The 18,392-nt window shown below is 40.2% G+C and overlaps 1 protein-coding gene across 8 annotated transcripts in view; it reads left to right on the top strand.

The window, feature by feature from the left end:
• LOC130706595 (contactin-associated protein-like 3) overlaps positions 1-18,392 on the top strand; it is a 164,663-nt gene that overhangs the window by 99,094 nt on the left and 47,177 nt on the right. For 7 of the 8 annotated variants that reach the window (XM_057539246.1, XM_057539240.1, XM_057539241.1 and 4 more), the window contains one exon: positions 7,446-7,556. In XM_057539246.1, coding sequence (XP_057395229.1) covers positions 7,446-7,556 — 111 coding nt within the window. Of the gene's footprint in view, positions 1-434; positions 1,007-7,445; positions 7,557-18,392 lie in introns of those variants that run through there. The other variant, XM_057539247.1, reaches the window with a different exon arrangement.

Genomic DNA, 18,392 nt, shown 5'->3' with positions numbered 1-18,392 from the left:
CCTTTGGAAAAAACAACGACTTCTTCGGAGGACTTCCAGACCAGTGAGGTAGAGTCCAAAGGGAGAAAACGGATCTGCCCCTCCAGTCCTGGAGACGTCTCAGTCCGGGGTACGGAAGCAAAGGGCCCTCCCCCACGGGTCCGGCGGTCTCCTCCTCCGCAGCCCCGAGCCGGGGAGCGGCGGAGGGCGCACCTGCCCCGGAGTCCCAGACGGCGGCGCCGCCGCGAGCCCGGGGCGCGGGGCCGGGAACGCCAGCCGGTGACTTCTTCGCCCGTAAAGTGCACGAGGGGACAGGGTCCAGGCCGGATCTGTAAACACTCGACTGACACTTGTCCATCCCTCCGGGCGGAAGCTCCGTCGCCGGCTGGGAGGGCGACGCGGGCCGCGTCTCACGCCCGGGGCACCGGGAAGCGGCGGAGCCTCACCACGGGTTCCAGGTTCACTCGCAGGATTCGATGCGCCGTACGCCGCGCCGCCGCCAGGCTGCGCTCGCCCCACACGTCGCCGCCGACGCGGATGGTGGGGAAGGTGGTCAGCGTCGGGGTGGCCGCCCTCCAGATCTCCTCCAGGGTGCGGCCCCCGAAGCAGGGCCCAGGCGCCGCGGGCTTGGCGGGGCGGCTCTCCCCGGGGGCCGGCGGCAACGGCGGCGGCGGCGGGGGCTTCCTCCGGCGGGCGGCGGGCGCCCGGGCTCCGCGGCGCCTCCTCCTGAACGCCGCGCTCAAGGTCGGCCTGCGCGTCGGGCCGCGGGCGGCAGGGGGTCCCGGAAGGTCGGGGACCAGGGCCCGGCAGGAAGAGTAGCCGTAGACGTCCTTGCTGCGCAGGATATGCGGGGAGAACTGGTGCTTGAGGCTGCAGAGGAAGCTCCAGAGCTCCGCATCCGAGCTCATGAACTCCGTGCTGCGGGGCATGAACAGCTTGAAGGCGTCGCTCAGCGCCTTGGTGCTGTCGGCCAGCGAGAGTTGCGACGAGGACCATTTTTTAATTGGAGTTGTTTGTTTTCTTATTGGTAAGTTTGAGTTCTATGCATATTTTGGATAAAAGTCATTTGTTCGATGTGTATTTTGCAAATATTTTCTCCCATCCTATGGCTTGTGTTTTCATTCTCTTGACTGTCTTTTGCAGGGCAGAAATTTTTAATTTTAATAAAGTCCATCTTATCAGTTCTTTTCTTCATGGATCGTGGCTTTGTATCTACAAAGTCTTTGCAGAACACAAGTTCATCTAGATTTTCTCCTATGTTATCTTCAAGGAGTTTTATAGTTTTGTGCTTTACAGTTAGATCTGTGAACCATTTTGAATTAATTTCTGTGAAGGGTAAAAAGTCTGTGTCTAGATTCATGTTCTTGCTTATGGAAGTCCATTTGTTCCATTACCACTTATTGAAAAGACTATCTTTGCTCTATTGTATTGCCTTCGCTACTTTGTCAAAGGTCAATTGATTATATTTGTGTAGGTCTACTTCAGGGCTCTCTGTTCTGTTTCACTGATCTATTTGCTAGTTCTTTTGCCAATACACTGTCTTAATTACTGTACCTTTATGGTAAGTCTTGAAATCAGGTAGTGTCATTCCTACCACTCTGTTCTTCTTCAATATTGTTTTGGCCATTCTGGGTCTTTTGCTTTACCACATAAACTTTAGAATCAGTTTGTTAAACTTTAGAATCAGTTTGTTGATATCCACAAAATAACTTGCTTGAATTTTGAATGAGGTTGCCTTGAATCTATAGATCAAATTGGGAAAAACTGAAATCTTGACAATATTGAGTATTGTCCATGAACATGGAGTATCTCTCCATTTATTTAGTTCTTCCTCGATTAATTCCTCAGAGTTTTGTAGTTTTCCTCATATAGATCTCATGCATATTTTGTTAGATTTATACCTAAGTATTTTATATTTTTTAGGTGCTAATGTAAATAGCATAGTGTTTCAGATTCCTAATTCCACTTGATCATTGCTGGTATATAGAAAAACAATTGACTTTTGTATTTTAACCTTGTATCCTGTGACCTTGCTATAACCACTTATTAGTTCCAGGAGTTTTTGCATAGATGATCTTGTCATCCATAACAAAGACATTTCTTTCCTAATCTGTATCCCTTCTATTTCCTTTTCTTGTCTAATTGCATTAACTAAGACTTCTAGTAGGATGTGGAAAAGGAGTGGTGAGAGGGAAAATCTTTGCCTAGTCTTGATCTTAGTGGGGAAAGTTTCCAGTTTCTCACCATTAAGTGTGGTGTTAGCTGTAAGTTTTCGGTAGATATTCTTTATCAATTTGTGACAGTTCAACTCTATCCCTAGTTTACCAGGAGTTTTTACCATGGATGGGTGTTGGATTTTGTCAGATGCTTTTCTTCATCTATCGATAGCACCATGTGATTTTTCTTTGTTAGCTTGTGGATGTGATGGATTACATAAACTGATTTTTGAATGTTGAACCAGCCCTGAATACCTGGACAAATTCCACTTGTTTCAGTATGTAATTCTTCTTCTATTTTTTAAAAATCTGTTAAAATTTTTATTTTATTTTACTTTATTATTTTGTTTTTGGCCACACCGTGTGGCTTGTGGGATCCTAGTTCCCTCACCAGGGATTGAACCCGGGCCCCCTGCAGTGGAAGCATGGAGTCCTAACCACTGGACTGCCAGGGAATTCCCTGTAATTCTTCTTATACATTGTTGGATTTGATGGCTAATATTTTGTTGAGGATTTTGCATCTGTGTTCATGAGAAATATTGGTCTGTAGGTTTCATTTCTTGTAATATCTGTGATTGGTTTTGGTATTATGGTACTATTAGCCTCATAGAATAAGTTAAAAAGTATTCCTCTGTTTCTAGCTTCTAAAAGGGATTATGGAGACATGGCATGATTTCTTCCTTAAATGTTTGGTAGAATTCACCAGGGAAGCCCTCTGGACTTCGTGCTTTCTGTTTTGGAAGGTTATTATTATATTATTAAAATAATTATTTGAATTATTGTTTTAAATTTTTTAATAGATATTTGTCTTTCTCCGTCTGACTTATTTCACTTAGTATGATAATCTCCAGGTCCATCCGTGGTGCTGCAAATGGCATTATTTCATTCTTTTTAATGGCTGAGTAATATCCCATTGTATATATGTAGCACATCTTCTTTATCCATTCATCTGTCCTCAACAAAATACTAGCAATCCAAATCCAACAATACATTAAAAGGATCATACACTATGATCAAGGGATGCAAGAATTTTTCAGTATCTGCAAATCAGTGGCTGTGATACACCACCACAAGTTAAAGAATAAAAACCATATGATCATCTCAATAGATGCAGAAAAAACTTTTGACAAAATTCAACACCTATTTATGATTAAAGACTCTCCAGAAAGGGTCCTAGAGGGAACATATTTCAAAATAATATAGACCATATACAACTAACCTACAGCTAACATCATACTCAACAGTGAAAATCTAAAAGCATGTCCTCTAAGATCAGGAGCAAGACAAGGATGTCCACTCTCACCACTTTTATTCAACATAGTTTTGGAAGTCCTAGCTGTGGCAAACAGAGAAGAAAAAGAAAAGGAATCTAAATTGGAAAAGAAAGAAGTAAAACTGTCACTGTTTGCAGATGATATGATATTAGACATAGAAAATCCTAAAGGTGCTACCAGATAACTACTAGAGCTCATCAATGAATTCAGTAAAGGGACATTTTCTTTGCTGAGGAATTTTTAGTCTACTTTAGAACATAATGCATATTGAAAAGATGCCATTTATATACAGTTGTGTATAAACTGGATTTGAAAGTTCTGAAGAAACTAAGAGCATGCATCACCAAGGAGCTGTAGTAATCCAAAGAGGTTTTTCTGGGTCTGTTTTTTATTTATGGAGGGGGTAGATTTAAGTAATTTTAGGAGGAGGTCAAGGGTCTGGAAAACACTCAGATAGTGTCACTTCGATTGAGAGGATTAGGCAACTATGTTTTCCCCAGCTATGGGAAGTTCCAAATTTCTAAGATTTTACCTGGAGAAAAGAATATATATATAATTTTTAAAAACAGAAGCTGAAATATTGTTTAATAATTTCAGTATAAAGCTGTTCTGTTGGCAGGACAAACAATAGGCTATTGATTAAAATGATGTTACAATAGGTACAACTACTGAGACAATGTTTGCTCATTTAATACATAAGAACTTATTGTAGAAGCATGCACACAAGGATGTTCCGAGCACTCTGATCTGAATCATACATAAATCATGAACAATTACGGTGTGTTTGTATTTTCTATAAGACACGTTACAATGGATCATCAGTTTACCTTTAGAGTTCCTAAGCTTTTCTGAGAACATTTGAGCTTCTGAGTACATTTGAACTTTTGAAGGAATAAGTGCATTTCAAAACTGAGATTATTTCATAGAATAATTTCTTATTAATATGAGGGTTATTATGAAGAGAAATAAACTTGCTTTAGCCTATTTAACTGTAATATTATCTGTCTATTTTCATTTGTTAATTCTTACAAGATTATTACTTGTACTCACCTCATTTTCCCCCAAGTGGTAAATAGTTGTATTTTTCAGTTGTTTTGCCATCTCGTTTGTTAAAAACAATTATTTATGAATAATTGTTGTAGCTTTGAAGCATTTCAGGATTCATCTTTTTTTTTTTTTGGATAGAAATAGTATGTATCAGACTATTGATAAGAATAATATTCAGTGGAAATCAAATATTTTTTAATGATTCCAGAAAAAAAAAATTAAGTTGTGTCTTAATTTTGGCTCCAGGAATCGTAGGATAAAATATAGACATTTCAGATTGAAAACAATGGTTAAGGAGATTTTTGGGTGGCATCTGAGACTTCACCTAACTTGAATGTAATTTAGTTAAAAACACAGTGAATGTACAGAAAACACTGTCCAAACACAGAGCTGTTCTTTTCCAAGTACCTTATTGGACATGGTCACGTTTTTTGATCACGTGCATTCTCAAATTTGACTGTGTGGAAGTGAATTGGAACAACCAATTAGGGTTATAAAGAAAATGATCACTTTTAAAATTGTTTCTCAAAGGCAAAGATGACTTCATAAGAGCGAGTACATCTTACTCTTTTTTTTTTTTTTTAAAGACTAAGATTCATATGCCTTCTTTTGAGGAAAGAATAAAAAATGAGAATATGGCTTGGAATGTTGAATGCTGCCTTCTATATCTCTCTATAGGGAAAACGTCCTTATAGAATATTTTGAAGAAGCTTATGTGATGACTTGTCTTACCATACTGAAAATAATAAAAGCAAACACTATTAATCCTCATAGAAACCCTATGAATTGTGTGATTCCCCTTTGTCCAGTTGTGTGATTCAGTTGTGTGACACCTGCATTGTACAGATGAGGTAACTGAGGCTTAGGGAGGGCCAGTGACTTCCCAAGAGTAGGCAGCTTGGTAAATGTCATGCCCACACCCTGTCTGGCTCCAGAATCTACGCTTGGTCCTCACTGTTTCCAACCCAGAAAGGAGAGACCCCAATACGGTGAGATGAGAAAGATGTGAGCAGAGGGGACTGAGTGGGGAGCGTCTGGGGAGACTCAGAAAGGAAGCCGTGCTGGGGGGGGTGGGGGAGGCTGGGACAGGAGCAGGCTTCGCAAGCTAAACAGTTGATGGAGATAATCTTCACTTACCCTCAACCAGCTCTGTGACTTTGAGCAGGTTACTTAGATCCCTGGGACCCCTTTACCTAAAGGGGGAATGATGCAGGCCTGGTCTGCTCAACAGGCAGAGAAATTGTCCCCTGAGAAATTGTCACGTTAACATTCGAGTTAGCACAGCTGACTGTGGATTGTGGATGATCCCAATCTTCTGGAATTTTCTGAATGGCTAATAATGCCCCAGTAATGTCTCAACAGCTTTGTACTTGCAGTGCACACACTCACAACGGATGTTTCTTTGCTCTTCTTTGTGCCAAGGACCCTTCGGGCACTTTGCTGAAGCCTGACCCCTTCTCACAGCAATGCTTGTAAATGCATAAAATGTATACATAGGGTTACAAAGTAAATAGTTATATTGAAATGCTGATATCAATGTACTAGAAATTGTAACATAGTGTCTTCTTAGTTATTAGCGCATTCAAAAACAAGATCTAGTGGTGACTTTAATAAATACTGTTATTTTGAAGTAAAGGGGACCATAAACAATATTTCTAGATGTCTGTGACAACGATTGCTATTAAAATATCTGTAACTTATGTTGGTAACATATGCACGGGCACTGGTGAATATAGTCTGGTTTGTCTACATTTGTGACTGAAGAATATGCTAAATTTTAGCTAGAGGTTAGTGAAAATAAAGATGTAATTTTTTTCTATTCATCTCAACAGACCCCCTATATCATATTTGTACCACACGTTAAGAACCCCTGGGCTGTGTGGTTCACTGCTTCAAGTTCTGTGAAAAACCCTCCTGAGCTTTGATTGAACTTCTAATGAATCTTTAGATCAAGCTAGGGAAAACCAGTACATTAAAAGTAGTCTTCCTATTTGCAATCATTGTCGTCTGAATTTATGTAGTTTTTCTTTAATGTCTTTCAATACAATTTTTATAATAATCTCCATAAATGTCCTGCAAATTCTGTTAAGATTCATTCTTAGATACTTTATATGTTTTGTTAGTATTTGCTATTCTATTTAATTTAATTTCTAACTATGGATAAGTTTAGAAATACTATCAGCTTTTGTATAATGAATTGTTAAGCTAGCCAATGACTTTCAGAATTTCTACCTCCATATCATATCATCTGGAAACGATAACGGTTGCTCTTTTTTATCCAATTTTGTGCTTTTAATTTTTAAATTTTCTCTTACGTACTGATAGGACTTTCAGTGCAATGTTCAATAGAAACGGTGGTGTCTGTGAAAGTGTTCTATCTGATTTTCAAGAAAATACTTTTAATATTTTCCCATTTAGGAGTGATGTGCTGGAACCAATTTTTAGCAGCTAGCAAGAGCCAATCATTAACTTTTCATGAATTTTGCATGAAAATACAATCATTATTAAAAATTAAATTACATAAACATAATTAATTAAATCATATTAAAACAAAAGTAATACATTCTGAAAACTCACCACTTCCTACTTTATTTTATGTCATCTTGCTGTTATCAGTGCTCTTGAGGTTATTTACATACCTTGTGTCTGCGTGGTGAAAATACTATATAATGATTCTTTTTCCAACTTCCTGGTCAGTGACATCACGTTGATAGCTTTGAATTGGCCATGGTACGAGTACCGTGTTTGCCACAGGCTCTAGCATTTTCCTAGTCTGTTAACTAAAAAGAAAGGAAATTAAGGAAGAAGAGAAGGGAGGGTGGCAGGGAAATAGGAAGGAAAGGAAAGTAAAAGGGAAGGAAGAAGAGAGGAAGAGAGGACAGGAAAGCTTTAATCAGTGTACTAACCCGCACGTGGTGTTTCCCCCCAGATAGCTGTGAAGCTCCTCTGGCGTCTGCCCTGCCCCGGGCTTCCTTCAGCAGCTCCTCAGAGCGGTCCAGCAGCCACGGCCCTGGCTTTGCAAGCCTTAATCGCAGAGACGGTGAGTCTGCAGCTGTCTTCTTGTCAATCCACGCTGATTCTTTCCCAGAGAGAATTATTTTCATTTTTAGTTCATATTCCTTCTTATTGGTCAAAACTTAATTATATTGAGTTTAATGAAGCTGAAGAAAGCAGCAGGTTCATCATATCTGCTAGTATTCCTCTGCTAGCTTTCTTCTTGCTTATGATCCATTTTTTGGTTTGTTTTGATATCTTCCTTCCCTATTGATTGCCAGCAAATGATCATCAATAAGATTTATGAGAAGGGAATTATTGGAGTCTAGATTTTTTCCAGGGTTATCATCCCTGTTTAGTTTTAGGACCGGCGACAGAAGGGTGACTAGTCAAGTGCGCTGGTCATGAATAACTACAACAACACAAGAAGGAGCCAGTGCTGCAGCCACTGGGGAAGCCTGATGTTTGCAAGATGTGAAGCTGCCAAAGGATGTCATGGGAAAATGACTCCATTCCCAGGACTTGGCCTGGGAGGAGACCGGGTGAAGGCTGCTACTGAAAATAAAGATTCCCTTCCTATTAGTGGGAAGGGAGTTAATGACTTACTTTTTGGAAAGGTCCATTTTTGCTACTTGAATGTTGTCGAGTGAATTACCTCTTCTATTGCACAAATACTAATTCAGTGGATTAAATAAGTGAATACATACACTTCAAATTCAAATGCTTTGCTACTTTTTTTGATTAACTTTTATTGGAGTATGGTTGCTTGACAATGTTGTGTTAGCCTCCACTGCACAACAAAATGAATCAGCCATACCCATACAGATATCCCCTCCCTTTTGGACTTCCCTCCCACTTAGGTCACCACAGTGCATTAGGTAGAGCTCCCTGTGCTATACAGTATGTTCCCATCAGTTGTCTATTTTATACATAGTATCAATAATGTATATATGTCAATCCCAGTCTCCTAATTCCTCCCACCCCACCCCTTTCCCCCTTGGTATCCATACATTTGTTCTCTACGTCTGTGTCTCTATTTCTGCTTTTGTTTTGCTACTGTTTTAAGGGATAGATTTTTTAAATGAAAGATTAATTCAGAAAGTGAAAGTTAAAATTAACTGTGTCCCATGTAAATGCACTGCTGTAAATTCTGGAGATACTACTAAGGAATTGAGTGTTTTCCTCCCTTTCTTTGACATTTCTAAGATCAGAGTTAAAGTCTAGCTTGAACTTTACTGTGTCCTTAAGGATCAAATTTGGGAACCTACTAAGTGATCAAATAGATTGGCAGGGAAGAGTAAGAACACAGGTGAAGAAATTCAATGAGCTCAGGATGGGAAGGCATGTCCATTAATTGTCCACCTTCATGGCCTTTTCCCAGGAAAAAGCATTTTGTGGCCAGATATTTACTCCTCAAAGCATCATTCATAATCATTTTTAGCACCCCAGTAAAAATATATTCTCATTGAAACCAGATTTCAATGAGATCAGTTATCAAATTACCCATTTTCGGTCTGGTGGTTATTCTAATATCAGCTTAACATCTAAACATTCCAGTGGTTTCCCTAACATTGTAAAAACTAAATAAGCCATATTTAATTAGTTTAAAGAGGCCCGAGGGGCTTGTGTATTGTGTTTCTAATTTGCATGTGTAGAGTATCTTTATGATTCAGGCCTCCAGTGCTATCAATATGGTGGCACTGGGAAGTTTATAAACATTAGAAGGGAAAATCCTGAAGCTTAAGATGAACTTATTTCCATTATATTTAATTAAAAAACTAATAACTCAGAATATTATAAGCCATCATTATAAAATGGTAAGTACAAAGCTTATCTTTTATATTTAAACTACTCTCTTTGCAAATTTAAATTAATTATTTTAAGAGTGGCAATCAACTGATGAGGGTTTCTTTTTAATGGTTGTTGCTACTCTGATTGCATATAGTGTACATTTCACTAAATATCCCTAGATATTACCACCTGATTTCAGACCCATTTCTAAAGCATGCTTTAGACAGCACAATTTATCAATATTCCTTCTGAAGGATTATCTATATGTGTTTTCTGTTAAAAGCCAGCATCCCAGAGTCTTTATTGACATTTCCTTTGCCTTGGTAAATGCTGGAGAACATATTAGTTCACTTTAGTTTAGATGATTATGATGTAAAATGTGGATAGTATGAAAAGTGGATGAATATAATGAGGGCGATGATTCTTCATATATAGTAGTTTTAGCTTTTTGGAATATTTTGTGTATGATCTAGTGAGGAAAATCATGTTAGACTCCCTGATTGTATGGTTAAAATTTCCTTGGTCTGTGTTGTGGTATTTGGAAGTTGTAAAGAAGGTGGTCTGTCTTACACCCCTAGTTTCTTATTTTGCCCATAAGTCATTGCGCTTCTAGAATGTTCATTAAGAATTAGAAATGTCTCAAATATCACAGCTTCCACCAAGAACTTTATACACAGCAGCTGATCAATTCATCTACCTGATACATAAAGGTAGTAAGAGAATAGTCTATACATAATTTTTGATTGTATGTGTGTGCATATATATAAATTTGACCCACTGTATAACCCCCCAAAGCCAAATAATTCAAACTTTAAGGCATTTTATGATTTTAAAGTACTTCACTGATTCAACACATAACAAATGTTAATTAATTGACTAGAACTTATTGCACATTTCATGTTTTCTCTTTTACATATTTTTTACTTATGCAGTTTATGTATTTATTTTGTTTTCTATTAATTTATGAAAAGTAGTAAAATATTTCTTAGAAAAGACTTTGCAATAAATAGAAGAAAGAAGTCTATGAAGGATATTAAGAGGAATGAGCAGAGAAGTTAGGAGGGATCCAGGCGTTTCTAGGGACAGGTGGGCCAAAGCAGAGAGATGCAGACTTTGCATCTTTGAAAACCATGATTCCTGAGCATGTTACCACCTGTTTGCCAGTGTTTTCTGTGAGCTCCCTAATGGAAGTGTTGGTTATTGTAGAGATAGTAATGGGCTAGTATCATCACTCAACATTGGACTAAGTGCTCCTGGAGTTTACTTTTGAAATTTCTAGTCTGGTTCCTGTAGCATTCCCATTTTGAAGTCTGGGATTGGGTTCCAGATAATACATTTAACAAAGTATCCCCTCTGAGGTCATACACCTTACCTTTTTATACAGAGAAACACAAATGACTGGAAATGCCTGAATGTATAATTTTTCAGAACTGATGGATTTTTTTTAAGGGGTAAACCACAGACACGTACATGTATTCATATACCTATTCAAGAAAATTGATGCCATTAGATAAAAATGTAAAGTTCTTGAAGCTTTACATCTTTACAGTCAAATTGGGTTTGACTATTCATATTAGCTGAATTTGTTTCCATCAATATTAAATTGATATTTCCTAGAATTACAAGTGACCTAATATTTCTCATATAAAATCAAGATTGCTGAAATCTGTGTATTCTAAATAAGAACATGCTATAATATTGACTTCATTTTTTTCTTCTCAAAAATCTCCTAAAGGAACTTTATGCAGTTTACCCAAGTTTATTCAAAACAAAAGTTAAAAAACCAAAACCAAAAGTAAAAAAACTACCTTAGAGTAAACCACGCTGGACTTTCATTCTAGATCTTGCATGTGAAAATAACCTTTTGTTTTTACAATTATTGTTACTGTAGGTGACCCTTCATGAAACTGGCTTTAGCATTTCAGATGCTGCTTTCCAACTCCGGATAACATGTTCTTTTTAGCCACGTGACGTGTCCTCTTTAGTCACCGCAGGCATGGTGGTGAGATGAGTGGTCTGGCCAGAGCTGATTGAGATTGATTAGGAGGAAGTGTACACACATTTTGTTCTCCTTTTTTGTTCCCCCAAAGTGCTTGCATAAACAATCATCCCCAGAAAGAGGGACAACTCCATTCATGGCCCAGATGCTGAAAATCACGCCCTCTAATGCGGCAAGCCACTCATCACTGACAGTGCAAATGAGACTGCTTTAAATTTAACTTGATCAAAAATGGCATATCAGATTACTATATTGTGTATTGCAAACAGAAAGTAGATGGAGACAAGCTGAACTGACTGGATGTTTTCTTTTCTCTTTGTAATTCTTCACCTTTCCCGTACCGAGATATTGATCATATTTCCTCACAACAGACTTATGTGTTGGTGGAGCCAGGAAAGATTTTGTCTAATGCTCCCAATACAATTGATGGCTGAGCATATTAGCAACAATTCTCAGCGTTAAGATATTTATTTCTCACTTTAGGAAGTACATTTACTAGTACAAGTTAATACTCCAGGTTTTAGCAGGAAATAAATACACATGATTCGATTAGCAGAAAATGCTTAGGCCTGGGCATCAGACACTAAATATTTTCTTATAACCTGGAACGTCTGATTATTTGGACTCTGCAATATCCCAAATAAGCTATGATGTAAAATTCACTGTTTTTTACAAAGAAATGTTAGAAAATGGAAAGAGTGAATAATAATTTAAAATATCTAGACGTATATCAACTCCTGATATAAATCAGAATATTACTGAATACATCAAAAATGTTTGATGCAAATCTTATAATAATAAACTTGTCCCTCATATTTTTTCATAAAATCGTAGTTCTCCAGTATTTCTATCTTTTATTCACAGGCTAGGTGCCTGGTAGAACTGGTCAGTATTCCCAAATACTAGTCCGAGCAATTCAGATGGCAATAAAAGGGCTTGCAAACCAGATTTTTATAAAGGCATATGAATGTACTGGGGACTTTTTGCCTCTGGATGTCAGATTTTTCATTCTGTTTATCTGTGCTTCCTAAAAGTTTTTAGACCTATTAGGGCCAAGACACATTCTTTTTCCAATTTTTCTTAACAAATGATCCTGCAGATGCAACTGTGGGTATTGAGTGCAGTGGACAGGCCAAATGTAATAGCATCCATGTAAAATACACCCATGTACTAAAGCACAGAGCACTGTCTTGGTGACCATGCAACTTTATTAAATCACGGCATGATGGTAGCATGTGAGAGGAGAAGCCCCCAAATCCCAGGGTTCGTGCAGACCCTGCCGTACAGTTGTCACACAGAACTCATCTGCTCAGGTTTTCCCATGGTCCTTTTCAAGGTCTGGAGTCTCCAGGTTACCTCCATAGAACCGAAGATGCTAGATGAGGCAAACCAGAACAAACCAAACGTGTTTTTCAGCGTTGTCAACAACCTTCAGGGAGGCAATGTTGTCATTTCTCTCTACCAAGTAGCCCAAATTATAGCACTACCCCCAGAATAAGGCAATCCTCAGTCTCTTTTGAATTCAGTGGACTCTTTTGAATGGGTGAGCATCTTCCAGGGATGCTCAGATTTCTTTGTTCCTGCTTCTTTCCAAGACAGTGTTTGGGTTACAGAAGGGCTGGTGCCCTCATGGAGCTGGATGGTGGGGCTTCTCACGTTGGGGCTCAGCTCCTTGCTGTCTGCTGAAGGGAGTTTGTCTGCTTTTAACGCTGAGGGTTACTTGGCACCTGCTCCTGAAGCCTGTGGCGGATTTACCTCTTGGTAAGACCGTGTTCCCAGGGAACAGGTCATTGTTCCTTCCGGGATCTTTGCGATGTCACTTCTTGCCTCCCTGAAGCCTGACCATGAGTCTCATTTGGTTTCCAGCCTGAGCAGCCTTGGTTACAGGTTTAATTTGCCTTTGCCAAGTTGACCTTCTGTTCAGATCCAGTCAGACTCTCATCTCACTTCTGTGCCCCCTTTTGATGGCCTGTGGGCAGTCTGGTTCACCATGCCAAGGGGAAAAAGTTCGTCAAATGGTTTTGTCCTGGCAGTTTAGTCCAGAAGTAACCTATCACTTCCACTCAGAGCTTGTTGGCCAGAGCTGGTCACATAGCCCCACCCAACCACCAGGGGGTGTGGAAATCGCAATCCTCCAAGTGCCTGGAAGGTAGAAGAAGGGAAATAGTTGGCAACCATTAGTGATGACTGCACAGCTCCCTACAAGGTGATCTCCCAAAATTCCAAATGGAAGCCAAGACAAAGCCCTTCCACAGCTTGCTTATTCCTCTCACTTTTCTGATCCCCCTGGGACTTCGTTCCTGAGCAAGGTGTCTGAATCACCCTCCCACCACCTTTTACCCTTCCTCCATTTCCTCTCTTTCCCACGATCGTCTGGGTTCCCATCTCTTCTTCCTGCCAAAGAGGGAGACATCACACATCCTGTTTCCTATTTTCTTAGTTGGTCTTTGCCCTCCCTGGCTTCCCTAGGGCTTCAAGGGATAATGATCACTGGCTAACAGGATTTACCGGAGAGGAATGAAAAACACAACAGTTTATCCTTGCAAAATTATGTCTGTGTTTATAATCTGCCCAGTAAGTATCTTATGGTGGCCACAATTTTGCCATAGTATTTTTCCAAGAGTAAGTACTGCCTATGACGTACGTGGCAACTTCCCAAAAGGTATGTGGAAGCCCTTCTGAGCACTATCCAAATTCAAAAATAGTTGTCTAGCAAATTCTACTCTGTTCTTTTCCAAAGTAATTCACTTTTATATCATGTATAATATACAGAAATGTTCATGAAAGTTATTTATTTAACAGTATGTATCCTTGACATACACCATGATGTCTTTGTTTACTCCACTTTTAACAAATATTATTGGCATCCCTATGGAGATATATTTTGTCCCATCACATATTGCTTTACTCATCCAATGCAATTGCATTACCTCTTGTAGGGATATTCCCTTTTTTTTTGTTTGGAGTCACTGATGAAAGACGTACCAAGTGAGGTGACCTTCAATCCTGCCAAAGGGGTGAGGTTCAATTAGCAACCTTTCAGGAGGCATCTGGGATCACTGATGATACATGGATCCTATGTTAAATCAAAGCACACAGGAGTCTTGAACTTCTGGTTTAACTTGTGGCACAGAGACTGGTCCAGGAAGACCACAGCCAGTGACAAAGGCTAATGGAATATCTCAGGGGACCCTGTGGTCAGCTACTCCCACCTTTGCTCTGAACATTAATGAGGAGCTTCTGGACTAGGGGCTGACTGGAAGATGGTATTTCAGGGGTTCCCTGTTCTCTCTGTCCTGTGATCCTTGCAGTAGACTCTTCCCTTGTTGCCACGTTTCCTCCAAGGAAATCCAGTGGAGCAGGCTTTTCTCCGACACAAAATAATGCCATACTTTGCTGGGGATGAATGCCTACACCCCAAAAAAATGCACCTTTGTCAGTAGTATTTACATTTTGTGATGCTTAGACCTCATCCTTTTTGCATTCTCATTTTACTACTCTATTTTGTATAGCAGCTCGTCTGTACATATCTCTTTTTATCCAAGGCTTCCATAGTGTGCTTACAAATTGTAATGAAGTCAGCTACATAACATCACTAAAGAAAATGTAAGTTTTACCATCAATGGACTTTTTTTCCAAAGGCTTCTGGCTAACTGAGCAGTCAAGTATGGATGGATAGTTTAGTACTCATGGTTTTATTTCTAAGCATCTCACCCTTGCATTTCCTGACATGATCCTACACTGAATTTAATTAAAAAGAAAACGGAGCTCTTGCCTTAAGAAGAGTTAACGGTGTGTCCCTGGGAAGTGGTGGGGGCCTTGGAGCAGAACGCCTGGCCTCCTGACCTTCTGGGCATCCTGGATTCCCCACTGTTCTCTACATATCAGAGGGAGATGCAGCTATTCTGAGTGGCCTCAAGAATGATCTGGAATCATATCTGTTCTGAATAACTCAGGGGGCCTCTGAAAGATGCACAATGATGCTTTTATAGAATTAGACCAGATCTCAGAGCTGCATCTCTCATAAACATGAAGATTTCACGGGAGATGCATGAATAAACTTGGTCATACATTTTATTGTCATGCATGAGGTATTTAGTACATGTTCGGATGGTTTATAGGCTTGCTGGGCAATTCGTATTTTATTTCTAAGGTGAGAAATTAGCAAAATCATCTTATAGTCTTGTCAATACAGAACTTCAAACACATAAGAACTGCAGAGCCTGAGGTCAGTTCAGATCTGAATGCCTCTCTACTGTGTGTTTCTTTAAAACTTGGTCAGGAGTGTCTATGAGAGAAGCAAAACAAAACACACAGTAGCAATGGATTTTTGTTTATTTTATGCAGAAAGAGCTGCAGTGATGAATGTTAATTGCCAAGGGCATTGAAAGTTGTCCCTCAGGACACTGCACACAGAACTTAAGGGAGTCACATGTGAACAGTCACACTGTGCTTTTTTTCTTTAATATCACTGGCATTTAATTTGAATCACAAATTAACAAGTATACACTTATTTTTTATTTAATTTTAAATTGTCTGTTTACAAAACCATTATAGGGTATGTCTGCATTTAGTACAGGAATCTGTTTTACAATTAGGCAGCTCTGTGTGATTTTTTTTCATTATGGATGCACTTTTTGGAAAACTACCTGTTGTCTCCTGCTCAGGCTGCTAGCAGACTGCAGGAAGCACAGCAGAAAAGGAATCAGAGGTTACCTAGACAGGTCCAGAGGGAGGATTTCTGCATTTTTTACATCCTGATAGCCAGAAATGGTATATGTAGATAGTTGGAATTGCTCCTTAAGAAATCAGAGCTGGAGCAAATGCTTAAATTTCCCTCAGCAATGTAGGCAGGGTTGTGACAAAAACACCAATATATAAATCCCAGAGATCTCTGAGTGGGATGGTCAGGGAGCATCCCCAGGGCCTGCCGCCCTATGGCCCCTTTTTCCTGGGAATATCTGTTACTCCTGCTTATCTCACCCTCTCCCCACTCACCCAGCCCCGCCTGGAATCTGGAATGAGTTTTCTGTGAATTAAGATGCATTAAGTGAGGAAAGAAATACACAGAGCTTGATGAGCTCCCATTTGAGACAATGTAATGAAGATCTTGGAGGGAAACTTCCCTTGGTTACAATTTCAATTTAGCCATTTACTTGCTTGACATTTAGATGCCCTGGAGATAGGTTAGTCTGTTCACTTCAGATGATCCCACTTGACTTTGCTCCCTTCGGTATCTTTCTGCTCTGGACCTTGTTCCAACTTGAAGAAGGCATGAGCTATTCTCCTTTTCACCTCTGGGTAATTTCCACCTCTGGGTAATTTCCCCCTCTGCACAAGGCTGACACTCATTATGACAGTGCATGCCCCATGGCCACCAGGGGCAGGGGTCATTTTCATCTTGATCAGTGACCAGAATAATTAAGGCCCTCGCTGAGAGTTTCCTGTTCAGCCTTTCCTCTCCCCAAAGACACAAGTCACTGCCTGTGTCTGAGCCAACGAAAGGTGGGGGAAACAATCACACAGGGATAACTAGAGACAGAAACCTTCCAATATATCTGCCAGTATATCACTATAAAAGACAGTCTGGTATTGATAAGCAAACAATACTGAATAACTGACAAATCGCAGGGATATGTTCTTAGAAGGGGTAGAGAATGAAAAGGGAGCTAAGCTTTAATAAAATACCCTCACCCGAAGCTAAAATGATTGTTTTTTGCTTGTCTGCAAAGCAGAGACTGTTAACACCCGTCCCACTTGCCGGGTGCATGGAGGAGTTGTGAGGTAGCACTTAGAGCATCTGGGAGGGTCCTGAACACATCACATGCTTGTGACAAGTTTTGGCTTTCCTCATTTTCTCTCCTTTATCTAGTATAAAGTGGCAGGTAACGGGCCATTCAGTAATGAAAAGACTGCAATGCCCCACACTCTGGATGTCACCCCTCTTTCACCATGACTGTCTCCCGTCTTGCGATCGTGTATGGGAGAGAAAGTATTGTGCTAGATGCTCTAACACAGCTTCTTGTTGAATTCTCATTGCAGCCCTAAAGCATACCTATCACACTTTGCTGGGAGGGATGTTTTGTGTTCAGTGTCCTAAGCTGTGGAACCTTGTTCTGTGCAAGTCAGACCCTCTGGACATGTTTTCCTTTGTATGAATTGTGACACTTTATTCAACTAAGGGGCTGAGGCAGGAGACAGGACGGTGACAATGGAAAAAGACAGTCTGTGGTGTGGTCAGGGGAAGAGCTGGGTGGGAGGGCAAGTGCCTTTCTTGTGGGTTCAGCACTGGTGACTCCAGAACAGTCATTGCAAATCCCTGGGCTCTGTTTCAGGGGGTGTTGGTTCCCAGGGGGAATTTACTGAAGATTTGCAACATTGAATAATGCAGGCTGATCAGTTTCAGAACCACTGCTCTGCAGCTAAGAGCTGGTGGGGCGGCTGTGCTCAAGCGTACCCACTTTAATGTTGTTTCAGTGTATTTTGTTTTGTTTTCCATTACAGAACAGTATCTCCCTTACCCGTCAGTAAAACTGTTCGGGGCTCCCTAACAGTCCTCAGGTTACATTTGTGCATTTCCCACTTTTTCCAGTCATTAGAAAAAAGGGCATCTACCCCAGTGGACTGCGTGCATGGGCAAATGCACAGTAATTCAGCATCATCACCCTACAGGGGTCTGGGGATTACACCGTGGCTGTGTTACCCAGCTGAAATGAATTGCTTTGCAGCACAGGGAATTCTGCAGTTTCATTACTTTATCAGAGTACCTACTTAATCAGATAGCTTAATTTGCATACCAGTAGCACCTTCTCACCACAGGTAAGGAATGTGAAATGTTCAAGGTTGATTACCTGCAGATGGTGAAGAGTGGTTGACAGAGACGTGGCTGCATCTGTGGGAGAGGCTGGTCCCAGGGCAGATGCTGGAAGCATGCTGACGCTTTTTACTCTGTTGCATTTCTGTACATGTGGTACCCGTGTTGATGATACTTCCCGCTTCAAGAGAGATTAAAGATGACAGAGAAAGATTGTGAAATGCAAAAAGAAGAAGTATCTTCAGTACATTCTTTACAACCTTGATACTAAGAATACA

This window comes from Balaenoptera acutorostrata, assembly GCF_949987535.1.
Source record: "Balaenoptera acutorostrata chromosome 6 unlocalized genomic scaffold, mBalAcu1.1 SUPER_6_unloc_2, whole genome shotgun sequence".
Taxonomy (NCBI): domain Eukaryota; kingdom Metazoa; phylum Chordata; class Mammalia; order Artiodactyla; family Balaenopteridae; genus Balaenoptera; species Balaenoptera acutorostrata.
The sequence above is the reverse complement of the archived record's forward strand: the minus strand, read 5'-3'. Positions and strand labels throughout refer to the sequence as shown.